Source organism: Pseudorca crassidens, chromosome X (assembly GCF_039906515.1).
Source record: "Pseudorca crassidens isolate mPseCra1 chromosome X, mPseCra1.hap1, whole genome shotgun sequence".
Classification (NCBI taxonomy): domain Eukaryota; kingdom Metazoa; phylum Chordata; class Mammalia; order Artiodactyla; family Delphinidae; genus Pseudorca; species Pseudorca crassidens.
Window position 1 is genome coordinate 4882369 of NC_090317.1, and position 16473 is coordinate 4898841.

The following is a 16473-nucleotide window of genomic DNA, read 5'->3' on the forward strand; positions in this document are numbered from 1 at the left end:
GTCAGCAAGTTTCAGCCCAGGTCAGTGTTGGCGTGGTCTTCAAGCCAAAATTGCTTTATATTTTAAAAGGGTTGAGAAAAAACAAAACGCAAAGAAGAACATATGACAGAGATCCTGCTGGCCCACAAAGCCTAAAATATTTGCTTTCTGGCCCTTGACAGGAAAAGTCTGCTGACCCCTGCACTAGATTGAGGGTCAGATACATGAAACAGCCCCAGCCTCTGGGACCCAGCCTTCAGAGATGATCTGGGGATTTGGGGTAGAACCCAGAGCTTTACCTTTGTCAACCCAAAGAGGGCTTCCCAGGTTCCCTTCATGCATATTTAGCTGCGGGAACCACTGGGACAGATGACCTCCAAACCCCTTCTAGCTCTTTCTAGGACTGGGCACTGTAGTCTTCCGATACAGAATACCTGAGAAGGAAGTTTTCTTGCAAGAAGGTTTATTCCGTCGTTTGCAAAATGATTATCTCACCGGATTTGGATTCCAACTTTGCCATCTGTTGGGTAATCTTAGCTAAGTTACCGAACTCTTCTTAGCCTCAGGCTCCCCATCTATACAATGGGGACACCACTGTCCATCTCAGAGGACTGCCCTGAGGATTTAATGCAAAGCCCCTAGTACCTCTTTGGACCGACAGAGATGTTCAATAAACAGTTACTATTATAACTGACTGAACGTTATTATCGCTACATCTCTGCTGTTCCCCATGCCGAAACATAACAGGAGGCCACCATCTAAGCAAAAGTGGGAGGGGCTGTGAGAGGTAAGAACACAGACTCTTCACAGAGGGAAAAACCTCCTGTATTTCTCCTTCCTGTTACGATGTGAAGGTGTCTGGCTGGAAACACATCACACGAAGGAACACCAGGAGCAGACTTGTGCAAAAACAAAAAAGTGTGAAACGTGATTTATGAAGTTTTCTTCCTAGTCAGTCAAGCAAACCAATTGACTGGCTCGGGTTCTCACACTTAAGAACGACAGCAGGTCCCTTTCATAGGAACTCTTTCCCCAGGAGGCTCTGGAGCGCTTGATCATGAAGGGAGAACCACACCAGGGCCTCAGATAAACAAGGGTCTTTGACTTTTCTTTTAAACCCACATTCACTTTTTACTTGTCATTCAACGCTAACGTGCCTATTTTCCCGTAAGAAAGTACTGAATCTCTTACTTTACAAGTAATATCTAGCCCATAGGAATTCTCTCCTCTACTTGTGGCGCCTCCCATTTTTTCAATTCTTGAGATCACACCCAGAGGAACATCAAGTATTAGAGCAGAATCCTGTAATGGACAAAAAGACACAAGTCAGTATTTCTGTCAGTACAATTAAAACATCAAAAACATATTAAAAAAAAAAAAAAAACCCATGTGCTTTCAGGGCATTTCTACCTTGGCCCTTTTACCACCTTTTATGAATAAAAGCATGATAGCGATCACACATGAAAAAGCAAGCGTGAAAATAGTCAGTTATGCAACCAAAATCCATCCCCAAATGTGTGCCATTCTGCACTGCCTGCAGAATAAAGCCTGAACTCCTAGGTACACAACTCGAGGGCCCCGGGACGTGGCTCCCAACCTGTCTCTGTGGGCTGCTGTCCCACAACGTTCTCCGCTCCAACTAAGTAGATGCCTTCACCATTCTCCAAACATTTTGTCTACACTCAGGCCTAGGGGCTCTGTGCACGGTGTTCCCTTTGCCTAGGATGATCTGACTTTCCCAACTACCAACATTCTCCAACGACGCCCCGCTTCCCATTAGATCAGAGTTGACCACTCCCTCCTCTGCAGTTCTGCAGCACTCGGTTCGGACTGGTGTTACACCACCTGCTTCAAGTCTCATTGTCGTGAACTTCCACATCCGTATTCCCCCACTGGAAGCCAAACATCGGGAAGCGGTGCCTATCTTAGGCATGGGTGCTCTTCCCAAAGGAAGGGCCTGAGGGCATACAATGCTTCTCCATAGCTCCTTACCCAACGCTGGACTCAAGGGGTCCAGAGGGCTGTTGGCACGAAGGACGGAATAACGTCAGTAAAGTCGTACCGAGATCGTCCCACCAAGATAACAGCAGCTGCTGTGTTCGGAATACATCATCTGTGCCGGGTACCACAAAAGGCCAATGCGTGTATCGTCCTCACAACCATTCTGGACACAGGTGAAGTATTCCCATTTCCTGATGTTGCAACCAAAGCTTTCAAAAGCTTCGGTAACTGGCTTAGTAACTACAGGGAAGGGTTGAGATTCAAGCCAAGGTCTGGGAACACACAACAACAGAGCCATAAAAATGGTCCTACCCTTTGACTCCACAATTGCACTCCTAAGACCTTATCTTACAGCTGTGGAGCAACAGGAGGAAAAGCTACATGCGTGAAGATGCTCGATAGAGCCAGAGGTGGTCACTGGGGCGAAGAAAATTAGTCAGTCAACTTGATGGAATAAGCACGCAGCTACTAAAATAATTATGGTACACGGAAAAATAAGTTTAAGTGCAAAAAAGCAGCATACAAAATACACTGTGACTACAATAATGTAAAATATATATTCATATGGACAGAGACAGAAAGGGCTACACAAATGTTTTAAGCCAGTATCTTCTTTAATGCTCTGTTAGATGACTTTGCTAACAAATACTTTATTTTTTTTTTTTATTTTTATTTTTTTGCGGTATGCGGGCCTCTCACTGTTGTGGCCTCTCCCGTTGCGGAGCACAGGCTCCGGACGCGCAGGCTCCGCGGCATGTGGGATCTTCTCGGATCGGGGCACGAACCTGTGTCCCCTGCATTGGCAGGTGGACTCTCAACCACTGTGCCACCAGGGAAGCCCACTAACAAATACTTTAAAAGCTGCTTGTTGAGTTTTTGTTCTTTAAAAGATGTCCTCTGGGGGGAATACAAATAATAAAGTTAATTTCTTCTTTTACTTTAAATGCTTCTCTTTAAAACACAATACAACAAACTAAGCATCTCTTCACAAAATATAAATATGGCTCATGGGTGTTCTAGAAATTAAAAAAGTATAAGACTGTGGTGTATCCATGCCATGGGATACTGTCAGCCACAAAAATGAATGAACTATGGATACACGCAACGATCCGGAAGAATCTTAAGGGCATCATGCAGAGTGGATAAAGCCAATCTCAAAAGGTGCTGTATGGTTCCATTTATATCATTCTTGAAATGACAAAGTTTTAGAGCTGGAGAACACAGAAGTGGCTGCCGGGGCTGAACGGAAGGAGGGCGTGGCTATAAAGGGAGCACAAAGGCTACAAAGGGAGTTCTGTAGCAACAGAAGAGTCGCATACTTTGACTGTTGGTGGTGGTGACATGAATTTACACATGGCATCAGATGTCACTGAACTGTACGCAAAAACACGCCAAAAATGAGTGCATGCAAAAACCGGTGAAAGTCAAGTACAGAGTCTTAGTTAACTATACTGTGCCATTCAATGTCCTGGTTTTGATAAAGCAGTGCAGTTATTGGAGAAGTGGGGTGATGGGTACCCAGGAACTCTCTGGACTATTTTTCCAAGTTCTTGAGAGTACATAATTACTTCAAAATAAAGTTTAAGAAGTGTGAGAGTATGGCTATCGTGGTGTAGAGAAAAGAGCACAGACTCTAAAGTTGGACAAAATTGCTTCCAATCTGAGTTCTGACATTTATTAACTGGATGACTTTGGCAAGTTACTGTATCTCTCAGCCACGTTTACCTGTAAAATAGGCATGATTAGAGATAATGGACTTAAAGTAACTGGCATGGTGCCCGGTATATGGTAGCTAGATAACAATGCAAGTTATTATTATTATTAGAGCAAAGAATATCTTAGTATGTGAAAGACATAACTGTGCTCTGCAAATATAGTGGATCAGTATGCTGTAGCAAGTAGTTACAGGGCTTTCTGTTTGTACCTATGAGGAGGTATCTTTTAGCTGGCGCCATGCGGTGAGACCCCTCACTCCATGACCGAATTCCAAATGCATAGAGATTAAAGACACTACTCAGTAACCATGTACATATGTAGCTGCATATTATAATGTATTTACTTCTCAATATAATCTAGTTATTAAAAATATACTATCAAGGGACTTCCCTGGTGGTCCAATGGTTAAGAATCCACCTTCCAACGCAGGAGATGCAGGTTTGACCCCTGGTTCGATCCCTGGGTAAGATCCCACATGCTGCAGAGCAACTAAGCCTGCGTGCTGCAACTACTGAGTTTGCGCACTCTAGAGCCCGCGCGCCACAACTACGGAAGCCCACAGGCCACAATGAAGACCCAGTGCAGACAAAATTTTAAAAAAAAAGATATTAAAAAAAATACTATCAGGCTTCCCTGGTGGCACAGTGGTTAAGAATCCGCCTGCCAATGCAGGGGACATGGGTTCGAGCCCTGGTCCGGGAGGATCCCACATGCCGCGGAGCAACTAAGCCCGTGCACCACAATTACTAAGCCTGTGCTCTAGAGCCCGTGAGCCACAACTGCTGAGCCCGCATGCCGCAACTACTGAAGCCTGCACGCCTAGAGCCCGTGCTCTGCAACAAGAGAAGCCACCACAATAAGAAGCCCGCGTACTGCAACGAAGAGTAGCCCCCGCTCGCCACAGCTAGAGAAAGCCCACGCGCAGCAACAAAGACCCAATGTAGCCAAAAATAAATTTAAAAAATAATAATAATAAAAAAATACTATCAAGCAGTCTGTTACTATGCTTAGATTATATTGAAATTTACGAGTGTCTATTCAACTGTACCCCTAAATATCAAACTTGTACCTAAAAATACATAGAGTAGACAATAAATAAAAGTCTGATATCCTAATATCAAGATGGAAGCAAGAATGCAAATTTAAAAAGCAGAAGGATTAGAAGTGAGTGAGACCTTCCTGTTCTTTGTTCCTGCAGCAAGAAAATTCCTATAGCTCTGATTACCCTGACCCAACACAAACCAGAAAATGGGACACTGAGGAGAACCAGCCAGCTCCTGACCAAAGGCACCCACAGTCTAATGAGGCTAACCTGCCACGTTCTCCCCGAATGACAGGTTCAAGATCAGATAACCCAGCAAGCCCAACTGGAAGATCCAGGAATAGGAAAATTAGCTTTACTCTCTAGAAACCTGAGTCATCACTATCTAAGTATCATTAAATATTTAAGGATTCCCAAAGGTCCATGCTAACTCAAAATCTATTCCTCTGTACCTGTACGTATCTAAAATAGCTGAGAAGTAAATGTAACAGCTTAGAAGATGCAATCATTTGCCTTCTCTCTCGAGTGCATACTGAGTAACAGAAACTACTGGATGCTAGGGACCACGGGGAGAATTAAGATGTAGGTGCTGCCCTCACAGAGCTCAAGGCCCAGTCTGGGAAATGAGACACATGTACGCAAACAGCCACAATGCCAGGTTGTAAGTGCCAAGAGCCATTTAAAAAAATCCAGATGAAGTGGAACGGGAGGTCAGAGAGGGCAGGACGATTTCTAACTGATGGGGTCACACGATGGTTCTGCTGTGATGGCAATGTTAAAGATGATCCTTAAAGGGTGGAATAACAGCAGCTGGAGACTGGCCTTCCAAAAACAGGTACAGTGACAGTGGCTACACGTGTGGGAAAGCATGGGAATTTTATTTTAAAAAAACAAAAGCAAAACCAAATGGGCCAGGTTTAAGATCAGGTGGCAAGGGAATCCCCTGGGGAGTAGCCCAGGGCTTGGCTCAGGGTGACTGGGATCTGGGAAATGTGTCTTGGGCAGAGGTCTGCAACGCCGTAAGGTGGCTGTATGCAGCTGCGTCCAGCAGCGCCGAGCACTCCGCACCAGCACAGGGAGGGTCCACCCATTCCCTGCAGTCCTGGAAGCTAATGTTTCAGTGCAAGCGACAGGATCACCGTGAGGGTCTGAAAGTGGAGAGTGTCCGAGGTGGAAAGCAAAAGAAGGAGGTGAGCCGTGGGGAAGAATCACAGAGGCAGGCCCAAGTGTCTGGGACAATGGTGGTCCCACCAAGACACATGAAGGGCACAGGAGGGGGTTCTGGAGAAAGGTTAACATTATGAATTTTAGACACACTGGGTTTGAGTGTCTAAACACCCTGGGTTTGGAATCTAAAAAAAAAAAAGAGGTCATGAAGAACGTAGGGGCAGGATGGGAATAAAGACACAGATCTACTAGAGAACGGACTTGAGGACATGGGGAGGGGGAAGGGTAAACTGTGACAAAGCGCGGGAGCGGCACGGACATATATACACTACCAAACGTAAGGTAGATAGCTAGTGGGAAGCAGCCGCATAGCACAGGGAGATCTGCTCGGTGGTTTGTGACCACCTAGAGGGGTGGGATAGGGAGGGAGGGAGGGAGGGAGACGCAAGAGGGAGGAGATATGAGGATGTATGTATATGTATAGCTGATTCACTTTGTTATAAAGCAGAAACTAACACACCATGGTAAAGCAATTATACTCCAATAAAGATGTTTTAAAAAATAGAAAAAAATAATAAAATAAAGTGAAAACTAATAAAAATAAACACCCTGGGTTTGACTGAGAATCAAGTACAGACATCCAGGAGGCAGCTGGAAATGCAGAAGTGGAAGATCCCAAAGGCCCCTCAAACTCAAAATGCCCAGAACGAAGCGCACGATGTTTCTCTCTCCAAACTACATCTTCCTCTCAGTGGCTGGCACTCCACCGTCCAGTGACAAAAGCTGGAAACCTACAAGTCATCCTTGACATTCCCTCTTCCACTAGCCTTAATCCAATCTCCATGTTTACTTCTTAAATCCATCTTGAATCTGTCCGCCTCTCTCCAATTCTACCAGCAACTTCTCTGGGCCACTGGAATAGACGCAGGGGTCTCTTTGCATCTACTTCTGCTCCCTTACAATCTGCCCACCGCACAGCAGCCCAGGTCATCTTCTACAGAAGTAACTCTGATGCTACCATCCCTCTGCTTAACCCATTTCCAAAGCTTCTCATTGCTCAACTCTAAAAACCTAAATCCTTAACGGGGTCTACAAGGCCTAGGTCATCTGGCCACTACCCACATCTCCTGTTCATCCCTTGCTGTTCTCCCAACCCCCAACCCAACCACACCATCACTTTTTCATGTCCCCTTTGGTCCCAGGTCCTCTCCTGTGCTGTTCTCTCAGCTTACTGTCTCCGACCCAGTCCACGCCAAGCATCTAGGGAACTGCCATTCATTCTTCAGACCATGGGTCAAGCATCATTTTCTCAGGACAATTTCCCGGGCTCCTCAAACGACCGCCCTCCTGTGCTGCTCCCAGGCAACACCTAGCATAGCTTGTTGTTACACCCTGGTGTGATTATCTGACTCATGTCTGTCAGTCCCACCGGAACCAAAAGCTTCGTGAGGGCGACACCGTGTCTGTTGTGCATGCCACTCTATCCCAGTGCCTGGCACGGTGCTGGGCACACAGCAGGCTCTCAGACAGTGAATAAAGAATGAAAGATCAGGTCTGGCGCTACAGAGTCGGAAAGCAACTGACAAGTGAGGAAGAAGAGGGCAAGGACAGGGGAAACAGACATTTAGGGGGTGGGAAGGAGAAAATGAACTGCAATAAAGGCAAAGGGACGCACGGAGAAAAGGACAAAGAAAGCAGGAGTAACCAGCAATACCGACTGATCACTGCAGAGAAGGTAAAGAGCTGAGAGTCTCCCGAGGTCTACAGAATTGAGTGGTCAAAGAGGAGCTTTACCAGGGAGCATGAGCCAGACCCTGAGAGGTGAAGGAGTTAACAGTCCGGAAGCAGAAGCAGTGTGTGTGGACTCATTTTTTAAAAAGTCTAGCAAGGAAGGGGAAGAAAGAGGATAGTATTGTAGTATCAGGGTAGCAGGGATGCAAGAAGGTGTTTTAAAGTAAAGAGACTTGAGCGGGTCTGCGGGCTGGGGAGCCAATGAAAACCACACACGCAAGACACAGAGTAACTGGTGGGGCACTAGGGCTCCAGAGGGGCTAGAAGCAGAAAGGCTCCCTTTGTAAAAGAAGACATCTAGTTCCTTCCTCTGAGATGGCAGAGGAGGAGGAAAAGAATTTATGGGAGCTCAGCGAGGATGACTTTTAACTTTGCAACAAAGCAAGAGATGAGGTCTGCAAAGGAGCTCAGAGGGGTCTGTCACTGGTGTGGTGGGGAATGTGATGAGAAGTCAATCTGAGATGGAGAGAATTGCCAAAGCAGCCACGAGCCCCTTTCTGAGGTCTGAAAGCCCGAACTTGTAGTGGAGCTAAATAATTACTTAAATCCACTGTGTGACTTTCAACAGGAGGGCTCAGTAGTGCACAGCCTCTCAAGCTTGGTGACTGGCAAATTGGGAATGGATGGCAACAAGGGGCAAGGGGACCTGGGGTATCAGCAGGGACTGTTTTAACCTGAAGATCTCAGTCGTCTTGCAGCAGCAAAATAAAGAGACGATTTAAGACTGAAATTTAAAAGAAAACCTATAGTACGGATCCTACGTTCCCACTGATGCTCCTACTTACAGACACTCTAGGATGTTTCATTATTATAGTCTTTTTAGCATTATTTCACCTCTTTTAAAATGAAAAAAGGTGCTAACTCCATTAGACGGACGGAACTAAAAAAGGACAATGTTGAAAAGTTCCCAACGTATTTTTTTGAAAAGAAAAATACTACAGGAACCCTTTTTGTTCATGCTTGTTATAAAGTGGGAGGCAATACAGGTCTGCCACTCGTGTCAGATGCCCAGCTCTTGGGAGGCACAGTACCTCGCACCTGCCCAATGCTCATTTCAGAACCAGATATTTGAGAGGCAGATACAAGGGCCATCCATCCACCTTGATTCTCCAAGTCCCATCTCCGCACTGGTAAATCATCAAACAGCAAAGTCAACAGACCGCAGCCTGCTAGTCCCTCCCAGAAATACCTTTACCCAGTAAAAGTTAACATGTGTCCTGTCCTTAAAGAGGGTCTTGAATGGTATTCAAGAATCTTTAGGTAATACTCTGCCTAAAGAATGAAATCACTATGGTCCTACCTCTTACAGGAAACCCTAATGACAAATTTCTCCTTGAATTTAATCCAGGAAGAACATACTGTTTCCGACTGTCAGGTAATGAAAAGTGTATACACGACGCGCTGCTCATCCCACCGGCAGCCCTAAGGGTTATCATCTGCTCATCTGTGCATCTCCGGAACTCCATCCTATTTTTAAAGAGGAGTTTGTGGAGTGACCGAGAGTGAGACCTAGGAACTTTCAGATGGTATCTACCGCTGATGGGGAGGGGAAAAGGATTTCTTCAGCTGGGGGGCAGATCCACAGATGTTTATGTTATTCTTTACAAACTTTCTGTGTTAAATATTTCAAAATAATTTTTTAAAAAGTGGGGGTGTGAATGGCAGAGATGGGTGGGGATGAATATGTGTGAGTTCTAGTGGAGAAAACAGCCAGGGCAGAGAAGCGGAGGGCCGGTTTAGGGAACAGTGAGTAGGGTACCTGTGCCAGCATGTGGGGTGCACAGAGGAGAGAGGTGGGGAGGCGACTCAGGGCTGAGCTGCAGAGGACCAAGAACACTGAGGAATTTGAAATGAGGGAGGAAAGGAGCCACGGAGAGTTTCCAAGTGGGGGGCGGGGAGAATGTCTGTAAGAATGTCTGTGGGAGCCAGAGAGAACGCAGTGGGGAGAAGATGCCGGCAGGGACGGGACAATGAAGACTTCAGAGGAGAACGGAGGAGGGGGAGGAGGTGACTCCACGGTGACTAGAAGAAGAGTAGCACCATCAAGAGAAGTAAGAACACCCAACGAAGGAAGTGGCAAGGAGAAAAAGCAGGAGAGTTTTGGCTCGGCCGTGCACCTGGGGTGCCAGGTGGAAAGTCAAGGGATCTCCAGCAGGTAGTGAGAAAGGAGAAGCTGGGGCCCGAAGAAAGGTCGCTGCTAGAAAACCGGGAGCGGGCTGGGCGGACTAGGGAAGGGGCCGGGCGGTGGCTGCTTTGCCCGGCAGCTGCCGTCAGACGGGCTGAGTGCGTGGGCAAGAGCTCGGCAGGCCCTAAGGAGCTTTGCTGACACACAATGCTAACTGGAGAGAAGCGAGTGCAGCCGGGAAGTGGAGGAAGCCGTGGGGAGGATGAATAGAGAGAAGTGTGCTGAGGGCCTGGGAGCTGCAGAAGCTTCCACCAGGCAGTGGAAGGGGGAGTGGAAGCAAGAGCAAGAGAGGGACCGTCTCCACAGCCTCTGTTCTCGCCGGGGCTCCCAGCCACCTCCCCATGACCACCCTCCGGGGCCTCTGTTCCTTCTTTATTTCACTGAACCTTGCAACATTTCACTCCCTTGTCCACTCCCTTCCTTCTAGAGATTTTGCTCTTCTCTCCACTTCCACCAAAGCCTTGTCTTACAAGCCTGTCCTCTGCTCTGACTGCGGCTTCTTCCTCTCCCCGCCCCGGAGAGCCGGGCCCCCCGAGGCTCCCTCCGCAGCCGCATCTCTGGTGGTCGTTTGGTCCCCTCAGGTAACCCTGTGGCTAGACCCGACTGTTACGGACACCCGCATGCCCATCACTTCAGCACCTTCAGACTCGTGTTTCCAATGGCTCCCGAGCCATTCCCACTTCGCACTCAGCAGCTGTAAGTCTGCACATTCACACTTGCCTCCCGGGGCCTCAGCTCCAACCCACCCCTCCTGTGATGTCTATTTCCACGAATGAGAGCAGCTGCAACCACTCAAGCCCCAAACCACAGGGATCACTGTCGACTCGAGTCTTCCCTTCGACTCCCAACTCCAAATGCCACCCAGATCCTCCTGCCTGGCTCACGGCTGTTCCCTCCTTTCTACTGCAACGTGGGCTGGATTAGGACCTGCTCGCCTGGAAAACGGAGAGCACTTCCTGGATGGTCTCCCTGCCTCCAGTCTCCCCCTCCCCCAATCTGTCACACACGCTGCGACCCGACCTCCCTTCCTGCAATGCATGTGTCGTTCCCCACGTGACACGCACACTGCTGAATGGTGACTGATGACATGCTAGAGGCTGGCGAGGCTTCCAGCTTCGTCTCCTCCCTTCCCCTCCACACTCCCTCTCCGGCATGTCCCTCCGCCGCTGCCGCAGTATACAGGGCCCCTCCAGAGCCCTAGACCCGCAACGCGCAAAAGCGCCCTGTGGAGCCTCCTCCCTCCCGCCCTCCTGTCCAGGAAACGGTCCCCGTTCTTCGAGACTTGGTTGGAACATCACCTCCTCTACAAGGCATTCTGTGACTCAGCGTAGAGTTAACCCGCCTCTCCCTTGTAACCTCATGGAACGATGCACCCGCCGTGGGCTCTGCCACTACACCACACGTGCTCATCTCCGTGTCGCGCACCCGGCACCGTGGCACTCACCCGGGCGCTCAGTGAGTGTTCCTGGGATAAGGATACGGCCACATGAATGAACAAAGGGTTAATCTGTCTTTCTCACCCACCACAGCGCCTGAGCCCGAAGTATTCCTGCGAGGGAAACTGGAAGCGGTCTTGCCCCCGGGGAGTCCACAGATGACAGAGTATTACAGGCCTAAATAGCCCCACTGGAGTCACGAGATCGAACGCAAGCCAAACCCCTCAAGGTCAAAAGGCGGCTATGGGATTTCTCAACGCCAAACGCAACGGTGGTGTTCGGGACCACCAGGTCTCGCCACTAGTGAAGGCCAGAGAGCGTGACAAATAAATACGGCTGAATTCCTTCCCTGCCACATGCCACGCTCCATCCTAGGCCTCACGGCTCGGCGGCGAACAGACACAAAGCATCCCTGGCCTCGGTCAGACGGGAAGGAGGCAAAGCAGTGAAATATCCAAAATAGGAGGCAGTGGCAAGCGCTCAGGAGAAACAAACAAACATGAAAGGGGGAGAGGAGGAGGGGGAGGGGTTTGGGACCTTTAGAGCCGGTGGGCAGGGTAAGTTTCCCAGCAATAAGTGTGAACATGGGGACATGAACACAGAGAAGGAGTGAGGCCTTCGGCGGAAGATGGCGAAGCCTCCAGGGAGGACATGATTTTTGAGGTGGGTTCTGAGGGACGAGAGGGCATCCAAGCCCAGTGAACACAGCCCAGAAGGGCCTCAGGTGCTGGGAAGGGGGCCGGGGCTTTGTGCAGCTGGACAACAGCACGGGGAGAAGCAGTGTGAGTCGAGGCAAGGGAAGTCAGAAGGATTTTTCTGCCACACGAAGGAGAGTGGATTTTATGCTGCGGGCAATGGGGATCCAACAAGAGTTTTCAGACTGCAAAGTATGCTGCTCAGAGTGGAGGGGGGGAGACCCCAAAGGACGCCCAGGGGAAGAAGGCCGCATGACAGTCCAAAGACCATGGTGCGTCTACTGGCCGGGACATCAGGGGCAGGAACCTGCCCTTGACACCTGACGAAACAGGACAGCTGACTCCCGAGGCAGGCCGTGCTCCCACTGCAGTGTTTACATACCTGAACCACACAGGTGTCCGCTTCAAAAGGCCAGTGAGATGGCGGCTCTTTGTCAAACACATGAGAAACATTCACATTTTGCAGCAGAATCCACAATTAATGTTCTTATTTAGGACTTTGAGATACACTATGATGACTGTGTTTTGAGGCTTCTGCATAACCACCCAAATGGCTTGCTTTATATGATGTTTTCTCTCATGAACTGCTTGTTTTTAAACTTGGACTAAACGATGTGGCCAATTGGTCAAAATACTTATGTAAAACTTGGTAGAAGAAGAAAAAGATTAGCAGTCAGCGTCAAATGGGCATTTTATTCACCCACTCCGCGCTAACCCCTGGCCTCTGGAGTGCTGTATGAAAACGAAATAAATAAAGCTGGCCAAGTGTCGCCCAATTACAAAAGTAATGTATGCTCACGCCAAGTGGGAGGAGGAAAACAAAAGCATACGTAATTCCACCGTCCAACTATCGCAAGTACTAAACCTTTTGGTGTATTTCTTTCTGGCCTCTTTTCGACAGATAGTTTTTGTTTGGTCTCCACAGTTGAGATCACAGAACAGACACAATCTTGTCACGGCACCGCAGTTTAAATAATTTCCCCAGTTCATCACTAGTGACAGCACGAAATGGAACCGGGCATGTGCGGCTGGTCAACAACTTGCTCTAATTCGATTTTTGATGATTCTCGCATATATTAGCACAAAATCTCTCAGTGTGTCCCAATCTGACACTTGGAAGCTGTACCGAACGAGTCTCACTTTGGCTGGCCATATTGTATTGTATAGTACAGTATAGTATAATGTTATATAATGTTATATTATACTTTTGTTCGTTCAGCCTACAGGTATGTTAACTTTTTAACCAATCCCATCCAATTACTGGATCAAATAAACTTGAGCCCCTGTAAAGACAGACCTCTTCCATCCTTCACCGATACAACTGGCTTTTATGAAGTAACTATTAGCTACGCTCAATTTTACATTAGTGGCTTCACTCCAATATCTTAGCCGATTAAGACTGCTTCAAACCCCTTCCCCTTCCCTTTAACCCCCTTCCAAGTTAAAGGCTTGATACCAGTTACACAGTCTGTCAATAATACTCCCAACGGGTTTCTTTCTTTCCTGGGTACGTAATCATCTGTTCAAATGATAAATTCTACAGTTGTTGCCAACTGTTGCCAAGGGTTGACAACCAGCTCACTGCTCTGTTAATTTCCAGAATCTTCTTTCACATTCTGGAAAACTAAAACATTTGTTCAGCTCCAGTCTTGCTTAGAAGCCTGAAGAGAGTCACATAAGTAAAATGCCCAATCTCAGGCCCATGGGGGTCTAGGAACACTACAGAAGTGGGCTCCCACAGCTAAGGCAATAACAGTAATAAACAGCATTTTTCGGAATTCGGACACAAAGATGAACATAATTTTTTAAAAATCCAAAGGTGCAAACTAATCTAGATTAGAACTGTCCTGAAGAAACTCTGAGGTAAAAAGCAGTCAAACAAAAGCTAGATTCCCCCAACACTCCCAACATCTCCTGCGTTTAAGCTGATGCTGGGCTCCTCTTCCACGTGCCCCGGCCCTATTTATCCCTCCTCCATCCAGCCCATCAAAATACAGCTGCCCCTTCAGGCTGGCCTGGGCAACGGCAACCCACCACAGGCCCTTCTGGGACAGCCTCAGCAGCTGTTCATTCATTCTTTCCCTTCTGGAGCATCTCGTCTCCATCACGTTGTCCCATCGATGGACAATTCGTTGAAATACCATGGCAAACATCTTATGGCCACGGAATGAGAAGGTAGAGTGGCACTAAGCCACAACATAGTCATCCTAGTTCTAAACTGCTACCTGGTGTTCTGTAATTGAACACTTGGAAAGTTCTAGAGCAGTGGGCCTTAACAAGGGATTCACATCAGATTCACACAGATCAGCATCCTCATCTGTGATGTTTAAAAATGACCGCTGTGCCTGGACCGCAAGCCTGAACGTTCGGATGCAGTACGTCACGGCATCTGTAGTGGCTGCTAAGCGCCGCAAGTGGTTCTCATCGGGGCTTCTGGTAAAGAACCACTGTGCTACACCTAACTAACTTCTCCAAACTAGCAAATGGGTACAGTTACAAAACTCCCCTCCCCAGATTATCACGGACAAAACTTATTTTAATTCACTCTATTCCTACATAAACAGGTGTTAGTGTTAAATGAGCTTTGCAAAAGCCAAACATTGAGAGTTGAGAAGCAAATACACCCCCGTGTTAATCTGACCCACAGTCGATCTTGCAAGGTAGAAGAGAAACAGTTTAGCATTATCTTTAACAGTTAGGGTCATCTTTATGGCCTTAGATTCTACTTACCGTTTCCAAACTTCTTAAATAAAGGCGATAATTTGTGATGCAAACTCTTCCCTTAATGGGGCCATTGAAAGGACATATGTAAATAACTTCTTTGTCTATTAAGATAAAAAAAGTACCCTAAAATAATGGAAATATATACCAAGATACACAACAAATGGCACTAATTTAATAAAACTATTTGGCTAAGAATAACTACAATTAAAAAAAAAGTCACTGAAAAGGTCTAAAGCAAGCACTGGCAATGCTTCTACATTACCATGCTAGGTCGAATGGGGCTGCCACTACCTCGGGACAAGGTGAGAACAGCTGGAGAGCAGAAGTGAAAGAGGGTACTGACGCTGCTACCCTCAGGTGGTTGTCAAGGTAACTCGTGAACTGCAGACTTCAACCAGAGGATGGCAATTCACGTAGGACAGTCTCACAGACTCACCACCAGATCGGCTTTGAGGTCTACAAACCTCTAACCACACAGAACATCATGATGTTTTTAATAAATGAGTGTCAGCAGTAGAAATGTTTAGATAGTCTATTCTTCCTCTTTTAATAGGCCAGAGAAGAGTGGAGCTAGATTCATTTCACATATTAAGTGAGATGAAACAGATGGCCAAGAAATTAGTACATCTTTGGTAGAATCAAACATAAGGAGAAACTAAATCAGGAGAGTTGAGTTGTTATAATAAAATATATCTTTGTCTTATCTTTCAAGGATGTCCTTGAATGTGTTAATGGCATTTGTTTATCTATCTATTTATTTATTCATAGTAATTTTGAAATCCCTTTCTCCTCAGGTGCTAAATGAAGAGTACCCAGTAAGGCTATTTCATGCTCATTCAGTCAGTTAGTACCTCAGTGAAGGTGCTGGCACTGATACAGAGCACCAAAACTTTACGAATGAAGACCATCAAAAGTAAGCTATCCTCTTTGTTCTTATCCAGAAATTGGGATGGACACACGCCACTGGTTTCCTTTTCAAGACTAGGATCACGTGTGCAAGTCCGTGGACATGGACTAGTTTCTCATGGTGCATGGCTAACTCATTCACACAGGTACCACGTCTATGACCTTAATCTGATTAGCACCATGCTTTCAGCCATTTAAGCTAAACAACCCAGATCTTAGTCAATAAAACGAAAGGTTCTCTGAAACAATGGTAACTGTATCATCACCAAATGGGAATCTGAGAGGGGGATGTCGACTCTAATAAAAAATGTGAATGCCCACAACATGAGCACTTCGCTTAGAAGCTGTCAGGTGCTTCTGGATTGTTAAGCCAGAACGATCTAGTCTTTCCGAAGTAGATACCTTCCTCGTAATATGAATTTATAATGAAGAAAATAAGCCAACAATCAGAATGTGACATCAACATAACTAACTTCGGCTATCTGGCAAATCAAAGGTATTTTAAACCACTGTGGTCTCCTATATTTCAAAGAAGACAATACTTGGACTTTAAGCCTCTGAGTTGAGGCATTTTAAAGCATACATCATAGACTGGAAAACCTTAATACCATTTTGTTCTTATCACCTCAAACCATAAGAGCTTAGAGCGCCAATAAGAGACTTTCAAGAGCTAATCCACATTTCTTTTCCAAAATAATTCTGTCTTTGGTACAGAGGAAAAAAATATCACTATCCCGGAGAGCGTGAAGCTCTTGAGAGAACTCTTTGATCAAGAAATGTAACTTCTAAAGAGTCCGTGGGATTGAAGCCACCTGACCCTGCTGGACCTCT

The 16473-nt window shown here is 46.8% G+C and overlaps 1 protein-coding gene across 5 annotated transcripts in view; it reads right to left on the reverse strand.

The window, feature by feature from the left end:
• Positions 1 to 16473, reverse strand: part of MTM1 (myotubularin 1) — a 98440-nt gene that overhangs the window by 53874 nt on the left and 28093 nt on the right. For 3 of the 5 annotated variants that reach the window (XM_067724562.1, XM_067724561.1, XM_067724565.1), the window contains 2 exons: positions 14743 to 14837; positions 1171 to 1281 (listed from right to left, as the gene is read on the reverse strand). In XM_067724562.1, coding sequence (XP_067580663.1) covers positions 1171 to 1281; positions 14743 to 14837 — 206 coding nt within the window. The remainder of the gene's footprint in view (positions 1 to 1170; positions 1282 to 14742; positions 14838 to 16473) is intronic. The other 2 variants (XM_067724563.1, XM_067724564.1) reach the window with 1 other exon arrangement.